This window comes from Cotesia typhae, unplaced genomic scaffold (assembly GCF_013202065.1).
Source record: "Cotesia typhae breed Kobodo isofemale line unplaced genomic scaffold, CoteBio_Ctyphae contig_119, whole genome shotgun sequence".
NCBI lineage: Eukaryota > Metazoa > Arthropoda > Insecta > Hymenoptera > Braconidae > Cotesia > Cotesia typhae.
In genome coordinates this window covers 3,650,098-3,669,469 of record NW_027423712.1, presented here as the reverse complement: position 1 = coordinate 3,669,469, position 19,372 = coordinate 3,650,098, and the positions used below count along the sequence as shown (strand labels likewise).

The following is a 19,372-nucleotide window of genomic DNA, read 5'->3' as shown; positions in this document are numbered from 1 at the left end:
CTAAGAAGTCATTAAAACTTTTGAGATCTTTGATCTGCCGTATGATTTTCTTGACAAAAATATTGATTTATGGTCTACTGATGAGAGTTATAATGAAAATAAAGAATTTTTCGCACAATTGAAAGTTGTTAATGATGTGGCATAGCGAGGTGTCGCATTAGTAAGTGAATATAACCAATGCTTAACGAAAGATGAAGAGCAATTTCAATTTTTATTGCAAGTTGTGAAAGAGCATCGAAAAAACTACCCTACTTGCAACCAAAAATTGTTTGAAAATAAATAGCTCAGTTGAAAATTGAAATAAAAAACTTTCTTATAACTAATTGGACATTTTTTTCTCTAAAACTGAAATCATAATATATTTATAATGAAAACTTTGCTTTTTTTATTGATAAATAATTCACTAAGCGATAAATAATGTACAATTTATTTTTTTAAATGTAGATAAAAATACTTACACATAAAAAAAAGCTTGAAAAACATTTTGAAGTTTCTCAGTTGATGAAAAAAAATTTTTTTCGTGTAAATTTTCTCAAAACTGATAGATTAAATTGAAATTTTTCGATTATTTAATCAAAAACTCTTAAAATCGATATACATGAAAGTTTGATGATGAATATCTTTTGAACGATTAATTTAATCGCCAAAACATAAGATACCATTTTTATAGAGCAGTTAATTTGCTACAAAAATTTCTATTGCCCATTCAATAATAGCCATTTCTTGTCGAGTTATAAAATTCATAAACAAAAGTGACATTTGACGTAAAATAATCAATCTTAAATCTTCAATATTAGTGAAATGGTGAGGTTTACGGAAAAAACATAAGATACCTTTTTTGTAGAGCATTAAATTTCCTACAAAATTCTTAAAAAAATTTTTTCTGTACGACCAATTAATGATGAGGAATGAATTTTTTTCTATTGGACTGAGAAAAAAATGAAAAACTGCGACGCGGAGGATCTTCTTATTAAAATTAAGAGTTCATATTTGGTGAGAATTTTTTTAAGGTGCCTAGTAACCCATTTTTCCGTATTAATTGTAAAAAAAAAAGTAGTTGATTTTTTTGACCCACCCTAATACTTATATATTTCTATAATCATTCGAATTTAATATGTTACTCATAAATACCAATAGGGATTATTGTATTACTGCCTGCTCGTAAGTAGTCAGTCTTTCTTGAACCATTAATTTGTTACTACGTGTGATATTTTCTTCTCATTAATAAATTGTATTTGAAACTATTGGCTAATTATTTACACGTTTATTTGTAACATTATTCCAATAAATAATCAACAAATTTTTTAACTGCAATATTTTTTATTACTTATAATATTAATCGAATAAATGAATCGTTTTTTTAATTTAAGTACTTCGCGACATTCGGTGTTGTTTTTTTGTACGATTCATGATGCGAAGCATCAGAGAGTAGTGCTTTACGATCAAAGAATTTGTTTTGCCTCGATTTCGTAGCTATTTTTGTTAGAGTAAAAACTGATGAAATTTCAGAATTAATCAATACAATAGTTCGGAAGTTATTTTGAATAAATTTTATTTTTGAGATTTCTCAAAATCTACTGAGCTGAAATGTTTCATTTTCTGATGAAAAATCAATACAATAACTCTCTGTCGATGATCTTCTTTAACCGCATTTTTACCGGTCAAGTTGCTAAAAATTTATGGGAGGCGTACACATATATGTGTATGCCCAGAGAAGGCCTGGTCAAGTAAACAACATCGTCTTTACCGACATTTTTGAAAAAAAGTTTTTCTCCAAATGTATTTAACAAAGGGACATTGTAAAGCCTGACTAAGCTATCGAAAAAATTAATAAAATAAATGCCTATGACATCATGTAACACACTACTAATAAAAATTTTATTTGATTGCAGGGAACAAGTTTTTGGTAAAAGTTGTTTAAATAATTACATTACTGTTATCCATATTGAGAATTTGAAATTTCAATATCAATATACCGATCAGATTTTTAAGCTTAAAGAACTCTAAAAGGTGTAAATTATATTTCTAAGCTCAATGACTTTATCACAGATTCTCAAGTGTTTTAATTTTGAATTTATTAATCTTGAAAGTTCCACTAGATGGTTTATCGTTTTCAAAAAAAAAAATTTTTTTTTCTATATAATATGGAAAGGCTTCATATTTCTGAATATATTCAATTTTAAAATTTTAATTTTTTTAATTTTAAAATTAAATTTTAAATTTAAATTAAAATTAAAAAAATTTTTAATTTTTAAATATCCTCGAAACTATTAATATTGTTCATGCGTTTCTGATATTGTATATGAGATAATCTAAATATCTTTAAACAATAAATTAAATACAATACAATACAAATAATATGAAAAGACCCAAAAAATTTTAAAACTTATCGACAGGGGTCGAAAAATAAATGGCAAAAACAAATGACACTGGAGTTAACAGACATTAGACATTTTTTTATAATTTTATAGAAATTAAATTATGAAAAAAATTAAATAAAAAAATTCCACATGTGAAAATAAAAAAATTATTCGTGGAAACTTTTAGAAGCTTTTTTACTGTAATTGATTGGTTACAAAAATTTTTAAAGTTGACAGTTGTCAGATAACTTCAGTGTTGTAAAAAGAAGGGTCTAAATGAACCGGAAAAAAGTTTCATAACATAATTTGTATTACATATTTTCGTAACAAAATTTATCTAACTTTTTTTCCGGACTTTTAATTATTTATTTTACTTTGTTAATTAGTAATACACGGAAAAGAGTAAAATGTAATAAATAATAGGCGATTTAAAATAAAAAAAAATGTAAGTTTAGTCAAGCCTTTTGGAATTGTACCAACCACGATCAAATCAGTCAAGCCGTTCAAAAGTTATATATATATATATATATATATATATATATATATATATATATATATATATATATATATATATATATATATATATATATATATATATATATATATATATAAGAGGTTTACACACACACACACACACACACACCGTGGGAATGATTAGGTAGCTTCCTAGGACCCCAAAACGGGGTAAAACCAATAACTTCCCGATTTTCGAACATTTATAAAGAAAAAAAAAAACAAGTTAATAAAAAATTTTTTATCGCTGTTTTTTTATTGTTACTTTTTTTGTTAAGTCACATGGCGAATTTTATAAATTATATCCAACAATGATATTACTTTATTTTGCCGGTAAAATAAAAAATCCCGAAAATCTCATAACACTGAAATTAGTGGTTAGCTATCAATTTTAAAAAAATTAATTACAATAAAAAAATGCTTTTAAAATTTTTCACTTGTAATTTTTATCAATTTTCACATGTGAAACTTTTAAATTATATTTTTTTTAATAATTTAATTGCTATAAAATTCCAAAAAAATGTTTAATATCTGTCAACTTGTGTTATAAAATCTCTCATTTTTTTCAACTGTCACAGTGGCTATTCTACTTTAATAACTCTAATTTTAACCTTTTCGTGAAACAATATGTAACACAAATTAACATCAACAAAGTTATATAGATCTACAGGTTCGTTAAAGTCTGGTGCCAAGTCCTACTACATAACGTAGAGCAAATGCTTCATAATCAGGAATACTATCATAATCGTACGAGTTTTCTTCGGGTATGTTCGGCTTGTGTGTACAATAAGCCTTCGGCCTGACTGTGTTACAGCTAACCTTAGTAAATATTTTTATTTATAGTCCATGGAATATCAATCCTAAAAATGTATTTTAATGTTAATTAAAATTTCAGTCTGTTAGCATTTCTATTGAATTTATCTATGAAATAATTTATTTAGCATTTATGGAATTTAAATAAAAAACTACAAGGGCTAAATTTTGTTATTTGACACGATAAACAATGAAATTCTTAGTGTTGTGTCATAAAACGATAGATAAATCTATTTGATCAAAGATTCAATACATAATTGCGGTTATACATAATTTATCAACAAAATAACTAAGATTTCCAAACTCTTGTATTAATTAAAAAAGGAAAAATGTTATCCGATGTTGATGTGTTTATTAGCAACTACACACTAGTCGATCCCGAAGTGTATCAACTTTGGGTTGATGGGTATTCATGTAAGAACTTTCTTTCTACTTCTTCTTCTATTACTTATTATGAAATTAAATTTAGCCGATATTTAATGATTTTTAGAATTTTTTTTAACAAATAAATTATTGCAAAAAAAATTGACATTTCGAAATTTTAAAAAATTAAAAATCCAATTTTTTAAAAATCTTTTTTTGGAACTAATTTTTTTGTTAAACAAAATTTAAAAATTCTCTAGTGACTGCTAACTTTAATGTCATTTACTTCTTATTAACTATTCTTATTTAAAATAATATTTCTAATTACAGCTAGTGATGCAGTTTCTCTTCTAAATCAACGGGGAATATGCCAACAAACAAATGCTCCAATTGAGCTTGTAGCATCTGACATATTGGATCATTACCGTACTTATTCTCTTCTTGAAAGATTAATTCACACACCAACGAAATTAGCTAGTGAACAATTAGCGTTTCAAATTGAACCACAAACTAGCCAAATGTTGATAGAAATGTAAATTATTTTCAATATTCATTTGTAGTGAAAACGCTTTTAAGATTTTTTATAATATTGAAATTCGCAGACATTTAAAAATTATTTTATTCCTTTCGACAAATACAATATAGTTAAAAAAAATTTTTTTTTTTTTTTAGAATTGCGCTTGTAGTTCCTTAAAATATCTATTTGTGGAATTTTCTTTACAGTAATTGATCTGTTAAGAAAAATCCTTGAAATATCAGATATCTCTTTATTGCAGTATCATCATTTTCAATTTTAAAATATAACTGTATCCAAGTAAAAATATCTATTAATTTTCAAAAGAAGTAAAAATCTTTTAATTTTTTTACATAAAATACAGTCAATGCATTCAGAAAAAACATTTTTACGTAGTAATAAGTTCGTATTTTCATATTACTGATGAATATTAAAACAAAAAACAAAGCGGTTTTCATAGATTTGTTTAGAATTTTATGATTTAAATTCTGACTTAAAAGTCACATTCAGCCAAAGAAAAACTATAACGATCCATTATAGCTTGAGCTCCAATATAACTTATTCATAGGTCTGTGAAATTATTTAAAAATTTTCAACTTAAAATTTCTTTAACATAAAGTTAAATTCCATTTTAAAGTGAAAACATTTTTATAAAAAAATTGTTAATTAATTTGCACTTTTCTGCAACAAAATTAAAAACAAAAAAGCTGTGACAGTTGTTGAAAACCTACACTTTAACAAGTAAAATTTTAAAGACCATCAAAGATATAATATTTTTAATAAAAAATAATTATAGTAGTCTGATTTAAGACAATAAAATAATTTGAGCTTGAAATTAATAGAAAATTTGGTGATTAATCTATTAGAAGCTTTTTTACCATTATTATTTAAATTCAGATGAATCCTTATAATTATTACTTTTATGATTCCAGGTACTATGAATTCAATGACTGTGTAATCCGTGAAATTTTAGGTAAAAAATTAACTTCCAAGAGTAGAAAAGATTTGGATGAAGTGGCTGAGAAAACAGGAATTACATTAAAAAGTTGTCGAAGACAATATGACAATGTTAAAAGAGTTTTCAAAGCTGTAGAAGACTTATCTGGTTCTCTAGTCACTAACATAAAACAACATTTCTTGCTCCCGGATGATTTAGCTAAGTAAGTATTGATTCACTATAACAATGAGTAATTATTAAAATGTTTTTTTCCTTTGCAGACGGTATGCAGCAGTAGTATTTATAGCTTGTTTAAGATTTGAAATGAGCAAACGAAAATTACAGTTTTTAACATTTCCGGACCTTTATCATTGTGCCAATATTATGATGTCGTCATGGACCTACCGATATACAGGCTCAGAATATTTCGATACAGATTTAGATAGAGAATTTCTTGTGGAGCTGTCAGAGTGTAGAGTACTGTTAGAGAATGACAAACATCATAAGTAGTGAGTAATTAAACTATTAAATTGATACTATCATATAGCTGATATTGATTATAAATATGATTAAAATTGTAGTTTGGTATGTATAAAGTTGAAGCCAACTCTTTTAGAAAAGATGTTTCAAGAGTTAGATTTAAACTTTCGTAATTACTCTCGAGCTTTGTTGGGAATTGGTTGTAATCTACATCGTTCAAGAGAATTAAGATTTTTCTTCCTGGAACTAGTAGAACGATGTATAGAACCATGGCGTCAAGTAAATTGGTCGCATACTGACTTGAAAAATTTTTTAAATGCTTATACACAATGTGCGCTCGATATGGATGTATTGAGGTAAATATGAGTGATTAATTTTCTAATAATGTTGACAAAATTTTTAAGTAAAAATTATCGAAAAAAGTGAAGTAAAAAATCATTATTACAGTTGGATCTCTTTATAAAATTACAAATTATGATACTTTTTCATTGGTTAAAATTTGTTCGAAATATTTTTCTTAGCTAATTTTCTGTCGAGTGATTTATGTTTTCTTGTAAAAAATATAATAAATATAGTCATTTTACGTTTCTTAATTAGTCTTTCAATCGAGTTCGATTGTACTTTGTGTTTTTGTAAATCATACTTGGTAACTTGTTAGAAATATTAAAGTCTTTTTAAATCATTTATAATTTTGTCCGTATAATAATTTTCAATATAAAAGTGTCAACTATAATTCCTTCAAAATTTATTTGTTTAAGTAAGACGTTTGAAAAAAAAAATGTCATCATTTTTAATTTTTCTTGATAGCCTCATAATATATTTTCATATTAATTTTTTATGCAGAGAAGGTACACTGCGAGACGCATTTGAACGATATATGAAAGTTGTTACGAGCTGTTTATTACGAATGTACCATCCATGACAACTAATTTACGTCTGCAGCGAAGACGTCATTACTGTACAAGAGGATGAAGAAAAAGAAAAAGAAAGTCGATAAATTATGTATATTACAATTTATTTCTTAATTACTTTTTCCAGTTTTTTTTTTTTTTTTTCTGTAATAAATATTCGGTAACATGTGGCACATCTCCGTATGTTTTTTATGCCATAATCAGTATTCACAAAACTACATTGTTATATCGTTGAAATGTATTTTCATAATATTCTATTCAAGATTGCGAGCTTGACACGTTTTTCTGTTAGCTTGAAATAACCAATTGATAACAAAAAAAACTATGTAAATGACGTCCTTCACTAAATGAAAATTATTACGAATAAATTAAATTAAAATGTTAACTAATTCAGTACACTTTGAATCCAAAGATGAAATTTTAATTATTATCATTGTCAAAGTGCATGTTAATTGTATTCATCTATGACTAATTGAATTTTTTGGATTACTAATTTTCTACTGAAAGAAATATTTAATTTATTAATTCTTTACAGCAAAAAGAAAAAATAATCAAACAATGAGAACACCAAATTAATTTGGATAAATGAACGATTATTTAATCCTTTCAATTTTCTATATAATTTTGCTACTGCGATGCACCTAAAAGTTTCGTAACTGTTTTAACAATATCTTGGGATCGTGGAAGAGCCAGAGCTTCCAATGATTTGGTGTATGGCATTGGAACATCAGCACCCGTAACACGTATAACTGGTGCATCAAGATGGTAAAATGCTTCGCCTAAAAACAATTGATTTTTTTTAATCCTTACTCCAAAAAAAAAAAAAATATACACAAATGAATAATAATAACAATTGCCTATTAAAAACTTACTCTCCATAATTCTAGCAGAGATTTCTGCACCAATGCCACACGTCGGCCATCCTTGTTCTACAGAAACAAGGTGATGGGTCTTTGCTACTGATTTGAGAATAGTTTCCGTGTCTAAAGGTCTAAGTGATCGTAAATTGATAACTTCAGCTTCTATTCCTTTACCAGCAAGCTCGTTGGCAGCTTCCAGGGCAAGTTCAACAGCTTTGGAATGTGCTACTAATGTGATATGTTTCCCTGGGCGTTCGATTTTAGCTTTACCGATAGGTAGAACAAAGTCTTTCGATATTGCCTCGTCTGACATTGGATATTGAACACCATAAAGAAGTTCATTTTCCAAGAATACTACTGGATCAGGATCACGAATTGCAGCTTTTAGTAAACCCTTACAATCTTCGCTATTGTAAGGAGAAATAACTTTTAAACCAGGACAATGTGCGTACCAAGCTCCAAAACATTGAGAATGCTGAGCACCTACACCAGCAGCTGCACCATTAGGTCCCCGAAATACTATTGGTACATTTACTTTACCCGCAGACATATAAAATGTTTTAGCTGCTGAGTTTATTATTTGATCAATTCCTTGCATGGCAAAATTGAAAGTCATAAATTCACACACGGGTCGTAATCCAGCCTATAAATTATTTGTTAATTTTTTTTTTTAATTGTAAAAATTAATTTTTATTATTAATTAATAAATTAATTAGTAATTTATTAATTAATCTTGCTTATGATAATAACTAATGATGATAGTAATAATAATGAAACCTTAGAAGACTGAAAGACGAATTAATAATAAGAATTAAATAACTAACATTTGGACATCCTGTCAACTATATTTTGACTTAATCGGAGAACTTAAAATCTATCTGTTACATTAATTTCTATTGTGGTCGAATTTTGATCAACTGAAATTTTATTTTATTTATTTATTTATTTTTTTTCAAGTAAAATAAAAAATCGTTTATTCAAAAATAAACCAAGAAGGTTTTTGTAATCCTATTACGAATGACTTTTATGATTGATTTTTCGCTATGATTATAATAATTTGCCAGTAGATTTAAATAAAATAAAAGAAATCTTTAAATTCTAAATGTTTTATAAAAAATTTCTTGATTTCAATGATATTATTATCATTCATGGAAAATATTTTTAAGATTTGCAATTATTTAATTTTATTACATTAGATCTGTTGATGAAATAAAATCCATATAAATTAAATAAGGCCAATGTAGATTTAGCAAGATCTAAAAAATATTTTCCCGGGTCTTATTTCTATTACAATAAATAATATTTTACCATAGCTGCTCCAACCGTAAGACCAGCAAAGCCAGACTCAGTAATTGGAGTATCAATTACACGTTTATCACCGTATTTTTTCCAAAGGCCCCGAGAAACTTTGTAAGCACCATCGTAAAGAGCAACTTCTTCGCCCATCAAAAATACTCGTTCATCTCGTTCCATTTCTTCATCCAGGGCTGAATTTAAAGCATCTCTGACAGTCATCTAGAAAAATTAATTCAAAAAATTTACTTTCAATAAATTTTTGACAATTCCTTTAAAATTACGTGATTATTTATGAACTGTATGATCAACCACATGACCTTTGTCGTCCTTGCGTATTAGAGCATTGTTAGCTAATCATTTATAAAATTTTGTTTGCATATATATTTTATATAAAACTTGAACGAAAAAAAAATGTATCTGCAATAAATACACTAGTCAACATAATCACTCTAAGAATTGAATACAATAAAAAAATTATTGAAAAGTTTAAAAGCATTTAGAGCATTCAAGTTAATTCATTATTGGAATATCTTGACAGTAAAAAAATTAGCTCAACTAAAAGCTAGGTTAGTTCCAGTAAAGAAAATTTGTATATATAAATATTAACCTGCTGTGCGGCAGCCCATTTTGAAGTAGAAAAAGATCGTTTTGCGATCCCTCGAACAGCCGACTGAAAATAAAAAACCATTTATTGTTCAATTTATTACTATCATAATAAATACCATGCGAATTTTTTATTTAATAATCATGTTCTTTATTACTTTGATGTGTCTTAATAAATCTTTTTACCGTAAGCATGGTAGTTCCTATGAATGAGATGGTCAGTATATAACTTATCTTTTTTCGTTTACTAAAATTTTACCTGAATTACAAAATTGACTCTACTTATATACGTGTCTATTATACTTTTATATGAATATAATCAGATATAATCTAAATTTTATGTATTGCACTGAGTAGAGAATCAGTTTCGGGTGTCTTCGGTTCTGAATTCTCGCTAGAGTAAATTGCTCGGATCCGATATAATAATGCAATGTGTGAAATCACAAACGCTGAAGGTTTTTGGCGTAGTATAATGTATGTTGTATAGATATAGTTTGAGTTCTCTATTATCTACCCTGATAGCCAGCGCTTTCTCAGTAAGTGTTGACTTCCAGCAGTTACGGTTAATTTATACATCAAGTTGGCGGTAATTCTTCTCTCAACAACAGTTGTAAGCAAATTGACGGAAATCTACGGCCGCAACTTGAATACAAGTTAACAATCAAACTTGTAGTTAAATTTCTTTTCAACTTTACTACAATTTGAAGGAAATACTTGTACAGCAAGTTTTGACGTCTATTTGCAGAGTAAGTTATAGGTAACTAATAGGTAATCGCTCGCTTTGCCAACTCTTTCCGTCAAGTTTGCTTCAAATTGCGGACGTAGATTGACAGTAAGTTATAGATAAGGTGGCTATCAGGGTATCAGCACTCAGATTTACATTTCAGAGAACTTCTTTTTGAGCGGCTGATTATATAGGAATTTATTTTATCCTCAAGTCTGTATAATGGCGGCATATTATTCAAAATTAAATATTACACAGAAAAAAGAAAAATATAAAAATTACAGTATATAATATAACGTGGCTCTTCGTGATGAAAACTGGAAAAATTACAATTTCAGATTGTAAGTATTACAGATTTCATAAGAATTACATTGTAGAATGTAATATTTACGCTGAAAGCTTTGAAAATTAACATTCAAAGTTTGAATTACAAAAATGTTATTTCAAACTGTAATTTGTCTAGTTTTGAATACGACTGGACACTTATTACTATTTATAATGCAATTTTTGAAGTTTTCTTTTTTCCATGTAATTAACTAATAATTACAGAAGTACATTTAAGAAGAAATTATTACAATCGTACATATTTATAGCTATACTAATATTATAAAGAAGAAACATTTGATTGGTTGCAAAGTATAACTTTTCAATAAGCTAATCGATTTACTTACTCAGTAAATCATATCAATTGTAAGTTAGTACTTTAAAACAATACCAAAATATATTCATAATCTTAAAATCAAAACTTTTTATCATAAGAATACATTTTTCTCGTGATCAATTAATTTATAGCTTGCAGTAATACATTTCTGTATAGCTTTTTTATTTTTGGAAACAAAAACTTGGGGCTTTGATTCAATCGTTAGGTTTCCAAAATAGCCCGAGCAATATTTAAATTTTATGATTTAAAAATATGTAATTAAATGTTTTGTCGCCAAAACAGTAAAATCATTATTTCTAAATTCTCACATTAAAAATGAAAAAAATTGCAAGCTTAGTTTTGGAATATATTTAATATAACTTCTAAAATTTCAAAGTAATTTACTCAAGGCTTTCTATACATCTTCTTCGCTGTGACACGACAAAATCTACTCGGACAAAATCTCTCCCCTAAAATCTAATTTTAAATTATAATATAACTATCCCTGACCGTTGTGATGGTCTATTTCGTATAAATATACACAAAAACCATGATAAAAAGGCGCAACGAGATTTTGAAGCGTATTTTGTTGAGGAGATGTTGTCGTGAAACCCTTTTTTAACTTCCGGCTAAGAAAATTGAAGATTTTCGCAAATCGGGAAGTTATTGTTTTTACTCCGTTTTGCAAAAATCGAATTTTCATCAGATCTCGACGTTTTAAGGCCACAGGAAGCTTCCCTAATGCCCCCCCCCATATTGTCACTATATATATATATATATATATATATATATATATATATATATATATATATATATATACAGGCGTATGGACATCATCGTAAAAATAGTCAGAAAAGCTTCTTAGGGCTTTCAAACGTCGAGATCTGTTGAAACCTCGATTTTTGCAAAACGGGGTAAAAACAATAACTTCCCGATTTTTCGAAAATCATTGATTTTCTTAGCGGGAAGTTAAAAAATTCAAAAAGCAAGAAACCTGAAACATGAAAAATTGTACGCTCAATGGGTGTGTTTGGTCGAAGTAAGTTCTTACTAAACTTAGTAAGCCAGTAAGCATAAAAAAATTAAAGTCTTACAAGCTGACTATAGCGCTTTTCGGCCAGGACAGACTTACTGGCTTCCCTTGTGGAAATAATTATCTGAAAAAACTCTTGAAAAGTCTTTATAACTCTGAATAAGACTTTTCGAAAGTCTTCACATCCCTATAACTAAGTAAAGGAAAGACTAAATAAGTCGTCAAAACTCAGTAAAACTCTTCAAGAGTCAAATTTTCCCTGTAATTTCGGACTTTCTCAAAGAGTTATTAAGACTTGATAAGACTTATTCAGTTTTACAGGAAAAGAAGAGAATATTTCTTTTCAAAAAAATTACTTATCAGAATTAAAGAAAATTGAAAATAAAACTATAAAAAAGAATTAATGCATGTTTTGTAAGAATTTTTTTAAAATAATATTTTCATCACGAAAATACTTTGATGGGCATCGAATCACTCATAGTTGAGCAAGTCAAAACATCAACAGCAAGTGCATTTCATTTGCTGTTGATGTTTTGACTTGTTCAACTATGAGTAATTCGATGCCCATCAAAGTATTTTCGTGATGAAAATATTATTTTAAAAAATTTTTTACAAAACATGCATTAATTCTTTTTTATAGTTTTATTTTCAATTTTCTTTAATTCTGATAAGTAATTTTTTTGAAAAGAAATATTCTCTTCTTTTCCTGTCAAACTGAATAAGTCTTATCAAGTCTTAATAACTCTTTGAGAAAGTCCGAAATTACAGGGAAAATTTGACTTTTGAAGAGTTTTGCTGAATTTTGACGACTTATTAAGTCTTTCCTTTACTTAGTTAGGGATGTGAAGACTTTCGAAAAGTCTTATTCAAAGTTATAAAGACTTTTCAAGAGTTTTTTCTGAGAATTATTTCCACAAGGGTTAACATAACACAAAACACCGGCTTGCGTTGTATCCCGTACATAACCTCATATACTGAATAGAATTGACAGTACTAAATTTAGCAATATAATTTAATTCAAGTAAATATTTGCAAATGGATAATTTTATGAGAAATATTTTCCCAGTAAACAATATGATGTCTTTAGAGGTTCTTGATGAACTCCTATTTAAGATTTGGACGTCGTAATTTTTAACGGAATGGTGTCTCTAAGACGTCTTGAGGACGTCGAATGCGCCACTTTAAGAGTAATATAAGACTTCCACAAATATTCTCAAAGAGATCTTTTTTCTGAGTTCAAAAAAAAAGAGTGCTTACAGAAGTTAGAATTAGGAAGTCTTTTTGAGTTCAAAAATAAGATGTCTTGCAGAAATCCGAATTAAGAGCTCTTTACGACTTCAAATAAAAGAGTACTTATAGTAGTCAGAATTGAGAGCTCTTTCTGATTTCATACAGAAAATTTGCAGAATATTATTATTATAAATTAATAAATATTATTTATTCATGCTATAAATTTATTAATATTAATTGTTAAATTATTATTGTTGTTATGTAATACTCATAATAATTATAATAATAATATTGATTTTCAGTCATTTTGTGACTTAATTTAAGTAATTTTTATCATTTAGTCGCCATCCTTTCGTCCACGAAGTCAGTATTTTTTTGATACTCCTTGACAAACAAGATGCATGTAATCCACTGGAAATTGAGACACCATACCAACACCAATATCTTCAAAATCTGATTTTCCTAAATGATGATCTTCATTTAAACGATTTATAAAATTCGAGTCAGTGCGTAATGGTGCATCCATATCAAGAAATAACATTCGATGGTCACTATATTCTCCTTCTTGAATGCACTTACCGCAACCATAAAAACCACCATGACCTTTTGTGTAGGTTACAAAAGCTCTCGCTGGTGAATCACAAATGACAGCCCTTATAATTACTTTAAATTTATGACTATCATACTCGAAACCTTCCTCTCTCAGATTTTTGTACTCATTAATGAAATCTTGAAGAAATTCATTAGTCATTTGGTTTGTTCAGTCCATGGTATATACCAATAACGAATGGTACAGAGACTTTTGGAAAAATTTCTCCCAGTATAGGATACAGTTGTCGTTTTGAACTCTTCGATATTGGCAAACCATCAATGTGTATACTAATCTGGATAATATCTGTAATCTGTTTTATATCGACAATTTTTAATTGATCAATTAATCCTTCTTTCAGTCCATAGTGGAAATATTCTCCTGGTGCAACCTCACGAATAGTAGTATCTGTAGGAGTATCAATTAAGGTACGACTGTCATTTGGAAGACTTTTTAACTCTTCTATTGACTCCACATTTCTAATAATTTTTAGTAAAGCACTTGATCCAGCTTGAGTAATGTTAAATTCGCATTTCCATTGAGCTAATTGTTTGGTTAAAGGAATTGGTACTTCGATATCACAATTATTATTATTATTATTATAAGTGATAGAAGTTGTAGTAGTTGTTGCTGTTACTGTTGATGTTGTTTTTGTTGTTGTACAATGAGAATTATCATTATTATCTGTGTAAGTCTTTAAAGAGATATCGGTTACGGTATTATCTAAATGAATCGACTGTAAACTGAAATCATCACTGTCATAATTATTGTCGTTGTTCATTACACTGTTATTAATAACTGGATCATTATCAAACGAAGTATCAACCGATGCTTTTGCACGTGCAGTCTCCAAAATTGCCTGCTCACAGCGTTTTTTCAATCTTCGATTTTTCTGACTCTTAGACAGGTCACTGAATCTTTTTCTTTCAGACATCTTGAGAAAAAATATTTTAAATTAAAAAAATCATAATTTATATTTATTTTTGGATAAATGTATACGTTACCTTTAAAATCGAATGATTTCTCAAATTTATCACTGATAAAAACATGAAATATCATACACAGTCAAATATTAATTAGCTAAGAATATGCACTTACATTATTTTTAGAACTTTTAATTTACAAATTACGAAATTACTGGTTATAAATAATTAATTGATTTCACTAAATTAAAGTTTTGCAATTCGACGCTGAATGTAAACAGAAAACGTACCATACACTTATAGGTTATATTAAAACAGAGATAAAAAATAAAAATAAAATTTCTATCGTTGTGCGCATGCACCAATACAATTCAATCCTACCTCAGCAAAAAGACCTCTGAAAGAGTTCATATTCATGACATCTTACGAAGTCAGAAAAAAGACCTCTTAAAAAGCTCAGATTATTGATGTCTTATGAGTTCAGTAAGTAAACTATTTGAAGGGCTCATATTTTAGAAGTCTTACAAAGTTTGTCAAAAGATTTCCTGTCGACTTCTTGATTAAGAGTTCTGATTGATGAATTCGTTAAGACATCATATTTAGACTTCTTATGGACGTCTTTGAAAAGACTTCTTCCAGAAGTCTTTCTGATTTGGATGCTGACTGGGTTATTGGAAGAAATACTAAACGACCCAGTGGATAATATCGATAATTTAGTGAATCAAGGTCTGTTCTTGTCCGTTTTATTTACATCAACAATAAGCAATATGGCGTCGTATATTAAGCTATGCTTATTGCGTTAGCACTTATTTTGTGTCCCGGCCGAAAATTTTGTAAGTATAGTGAGTGACTCACTACATTTAGTAAGTACTTACTTCGGCCAAACACGCCCAATGTTAAGCACGATTCTATTTTTCCCAACATTTGTTCAAAAAAATTTTTTTTCAAGCTTACAATTAAGATAACACGCTGGCTCGCAACATTAACAGTCCCAACCCGCATGTATTAGTGTAGCTGGTGAGAATTTAGTGGGGTAACAAAAACGCGTGTAGAGAGCTATATCATTGTGTGAGCCGTGGGTAAGGGCCTAAAGAGAGGGTCGCTTTTACCCACGTTCTGGCAGCACTGCAGTGAATAACGGACAACACCGGAGTCAGTAACGAGCTCAACGGCAAGAACAACAGTGGAATTCCACAGCGCAGATCAACGGGGACTCCAGAGCTGGCAGAGCCGAAGTCAAAGATTGGGACGGCATCAGTCACGAGGGCAGCAACGATGTCAGGAGACAGGAAGCCAAGTCCAAGTATTGGAGCGGTGTCAACGACTGAGTCAAGGTCCAGCGACGGGTAATTCAATCCCAGGATTGAAGCGGCGTAACGGCAGAGTCCACAGCCAAGGTGTCCCGTAAAATTCGGCGTCCGGATTTTACAACGGAGAGAATTCTTCTGGAGATTGCCAAATTTTTATCAGACTGTTTCATTTTGTAATTTTGTATAAAATTCACTGAATAAAACAAAATTTGTACATTTTCTAAAAAAAATCTGAGGGTTGTCAATGACAAAATACCTGGTTTTCGGCGAGCTATCCTTCGCCTAGAATAAAAGTATTGTAATCATGTATGTTATTTCCCTTATTGGAAACAATCACTAGAACTACACGTTACAAAATTTTCAACAAAGTAAAAATTTTTTTTTCGACTGAGAAAAAAAAATTAAATTTTAATTCTACGCCCTTATGGTTTCCCGGGTGCCATAAGGGCGTATAAATTTTTTTTTGTATTTCTGCATATTTCGGACGAAAATACGTCGATTCCCGAAAAAAAAGCCACTAACTAAATTGACACAGAAAAGAACACTCTAGAAGTGGACAACCAGTCAACAAGAAGCATTTGAAACACTCAAGGAAGCTCTAACGACAGCACCAGTATTAGCACCACCGGATTATACAAAAGCATTCAAACTACAAATAGATGCAAGTGACTAAGGATTTGGAGCAATTTTAATCCAGGAAGACCAGAATGGAGAGCATGTAGTAGCATATGCAAGTCGCATTCTCAACGAACACGAGATAAACTACTCAACCACGGAGAAAGAGTGTTTAGCTGTGGTCTGGGGAATCCAGAAAATAAGACACTATTTGGGAGGTTACGAGTCACCAATCACTTAAATAGATGGAAACACTATCCAGCTCATCAGGATGCCTGGCAAGATGGGCATTGTATTTAAGGCAATTTAAATACAAAATAATTTACAGGAAAGGAACATTGAACAAAGTTGCAGACGCACTATCAAGGGCACCTATCCCCAGAGAGAAGGAAGAAGATGACATATTTCAGGAAACGGTACTTGTGATAGATTCCCATGATGATCCATGGTACCAAACATTGATTCGTGGAAAAACAACAACCCCTTATCGTATTCTCTAAGTTCAGTCGGTAGTCCAGGTAAAGGAACTACCCATGGAAATCAATACCTTTGATTTCACGGAGAAGAAAAAAGTTAAAGAATAAAAGACAGCAGCCAAGTTAAAAAGACGGCAAAAAAATGGAAGAAATGGCGAGAATAAATATGCTAAAGAAGGAAGTCCAAAAACTTAGAGAAAGTAACGCAACCATAATCAAAAGAACTAAAGAGGACAAATCCTATCAACTCGGAAAGGGCAAGGAGAATAACGGAAGCCACACAAGGACCCAAAGGACGTCAAGAGTGACGAAAACGGTTCACATGGAAGACGCCCGGATCAAATGGAAGTTGATCCCAATCGGGAAGAAATTCCGGGACCAAGCAACTCAAGCGGAGCTGATTATAGTCAGACCTACCAGGAGATAGGACAACTCACCTATAGTTTCAAAATTTTATTTTATTAATATATAAGCGTTCACTAAATGTTTCAAAACTAGAACTAGTTTTGTAATAACTTAAATTTGAAATAAAATTAAAAAAAAAATTAATTTAGAAAAAAAATCTTATTTAGAAAAAAAAATCTTATTTTTCTTTTTTTGGGGGGGGGGGGGAGTAAGAGGAGAATGTAATGAAAGGAAAAAAAAAATCTTTTTTAATAGCTGTAGACAGAGCCACATTTTCCTCTTTGATCAATGAACGGTAATCAGACAGAGAGAAAGAATTCTTTCTGCCGCAACGCTGATGGTAACCTCCGCTGGTCAAACTCTGGTCTGCTTTGCACAACCAGGATGATATGCTGAATCACATACCGGACATTTCACATAGTCAGTGACAATAGCATTAAAACAGTACTTGAATTCACGCGTCATTGTTTACCATAAAAAAATGACGAAATACAACAATTTTCAAATGTTATAATGCAGATAAACTTATCCTGTGAAATTTTGAAAAAAAATTCTCACAAAACTTAAGAATAAAATCTGAGATGAGTAGTGAAGCTGGGGGGTGATACCGACATTACATGAATCTGTTTTACCAACAGAGGGTTCGTGTCCATGCTAAGTACCATTTGTCGATATGGGTGACCTGTTTTACAGACAGTTTGAGGATATGGTCGAGGTTTTGCAGGTGGCGCTGGTGGTGAATTCCGCCGCCATCTTACTGTCCGCCATTTCCCCGCCATTTTGAATTGTGAATCCGTCATTTGAATCCACCATTTTGAATCCGTCATCTGGTGGCTGCTATCAGCCATTTGAATCCGCCATCTGGTGGCTGCTATCCGCCATTTTGAATCAGATTTCCGCCATCTGGTGGCTGCTATCTGAAATCCGCCATTCTGAATCCGCCATTTTGAATTTGCTATCTGAAATCCGCCATCTGGTGACCGCTATCCGCCATTTTGAATTGTGAATTCACCATTTTGTTAAAAAATGCACCTGTGATCTAACCATCAACTATAGTTGCTTAGATCACAGGTGCATTTTATTGTTCATAATCTGAAAAGGTTTATATATTCTAACTGCATGTATGACGAGTACATGCGAGAAGATACACCATCTGGTGAGGTTTTTGTCAACCTTAGGTTTAAGCCTGTTCAAGGTCATACGCAGTTTTCTTTGTTCTCCTGCGTAGTAGATGACGTCATCAGATAGGTTTGAACCTGTTCAAGGTCGCGTAACTGCGTAGTTTTCTTTGTTCTATTTCTAACTGCGTAGTAGATGACGTCATCAGACAGGTTTAGACTTGTTTTGTGAAAGGGGTGGGGGAAATTTCCACGAACCAGATGACTCATTCTGTTCTAGAATTTTCTTACTGCGCAGTAGATGACGTCATCAAACCGGTTTCGAGGTAGAGGAGTGGGGGTAACTACGCAGTATTTTCTGCCTATATACGCAGCTCGCTGAGAGCGTACTTCATAAAAAACGAAGTACATCGCTCATGATTAAACAGTATTCAGTGTTATATAAAATATAGTGAAGTTTAGTGTTGTGAAGTACGCGAGTATAGTCCAGTGTGCAAAAACTATTGTGTGCATAAACTGTAGTCCAGTGTACCAAAAACTATCGTGTAAATTCAGTGTGTGTATAAACTATTGTGAACATAACCTATAAACAGTGTATATTACCTACAAACAGTGTATATAACCTATAAAAGTGTCCATAACCTTCAATATTGTGTAAA

The 19,372-nt window shown here is 30.1% G+C and overlaps 2 protein-coding genes across 2 annotated transcripts; one reads left to right on the top strand and one right to left on the bottom strand.

Annotated features, from left to right (window-relative positions):
* The first annotated feature begins 3,693 nt into the window (after nt 1–3,693).
* Fibp (acidic fibroblast growth factor intracellular-binding protein) lies at nt 3,694–7,276 on the top strand. The gene is made up of 6 exons (XM_074246918.1): nt 3,694–4,100; nt 4,380–4,581; nt 5,496–5,723; nt 5,782–6,009; nt 6,082–6,336; nt 6,824–7,276. Exons 1-6 carry the CDS (start codon nt 4,016–4,018, stop codon nt 6,900–6,902), a joined length of 1,077 nt encoding a protein of 358 aa, XP_074103019.1. The 5' UTR covers nt 3,694–4,015; the 3' UTR covers nt 6,903–7,276.
* A 187-nt stretch (nt 7,277–7,463) lies between these two features.
* Nucleotides 7,464–10,054, bottom strand: Pdhb (Pyruvate dehydrogenase E1 beta subunit). The gene is made up of 5 exons (XM_074246931.1): nt 9,837–10,054; nt 9,655–9,717; nt 9,060–9,266; nt 7,764–8,394; nt 7,464–7,670 (listed from the first exon to the last, which is right to left on the bottom strand). The coding sequence occupies exons 1-5, from the start codon at nt 9,843–9,845 to the stop codon at nt 7,519–7,521; spliced, it is 1,062 nt and encodes a 353-aa protein (XP_074103032.1). The 5' UTR covers nt 9,846–10,054; the 3' UTR covers nt 7,464–7,518.
* Nucleotides 10,055–19,372: the final 9,318 nt, after the last annotated feature.

Excerpts from the sequence above, each read along its gene's own strand:
- Fibp (XM_074246918.1), top strand. The coding sequence starts at position 4,016 with ATGTTATCCGATGTTGATGTGTTTATTAGCAACTACACACTAGTCGAT. Across the intron at positions 4,101-4,379 it reads TTGGGTTGATGGGTATTCAT|CTAGTGATGCAGTTTCTCTT; the intron begins GTAAGAACTTTC and ends TTCTAATTACAG. Across the intron at positions 5,724-5,781 it reads CTCCCGGATGATTTAGCTAA|ACGGTATGCAGCAGTAGTAT; the intron begins GTAAGTATTGAT and ends TTTCCTTTGCAG.
- Pdhb (XM_074246931.1), bottom strand. Across the intron at positions 9,267-9,654 it reads AATGGGCTGCCGCACAGCAG|ATGACTGTCAGAGATGCTTT; the intron begins GTTAATATTTAT and ends TAATTTTTCTAG. Across the intron at positions 8,395-9,059 it reads TTACGGTTGGAGCAGCTATG|GCTGGATTACGACCCGTGTG; the intron begins GTAAAATATTAT and ends AATAATTTATAG.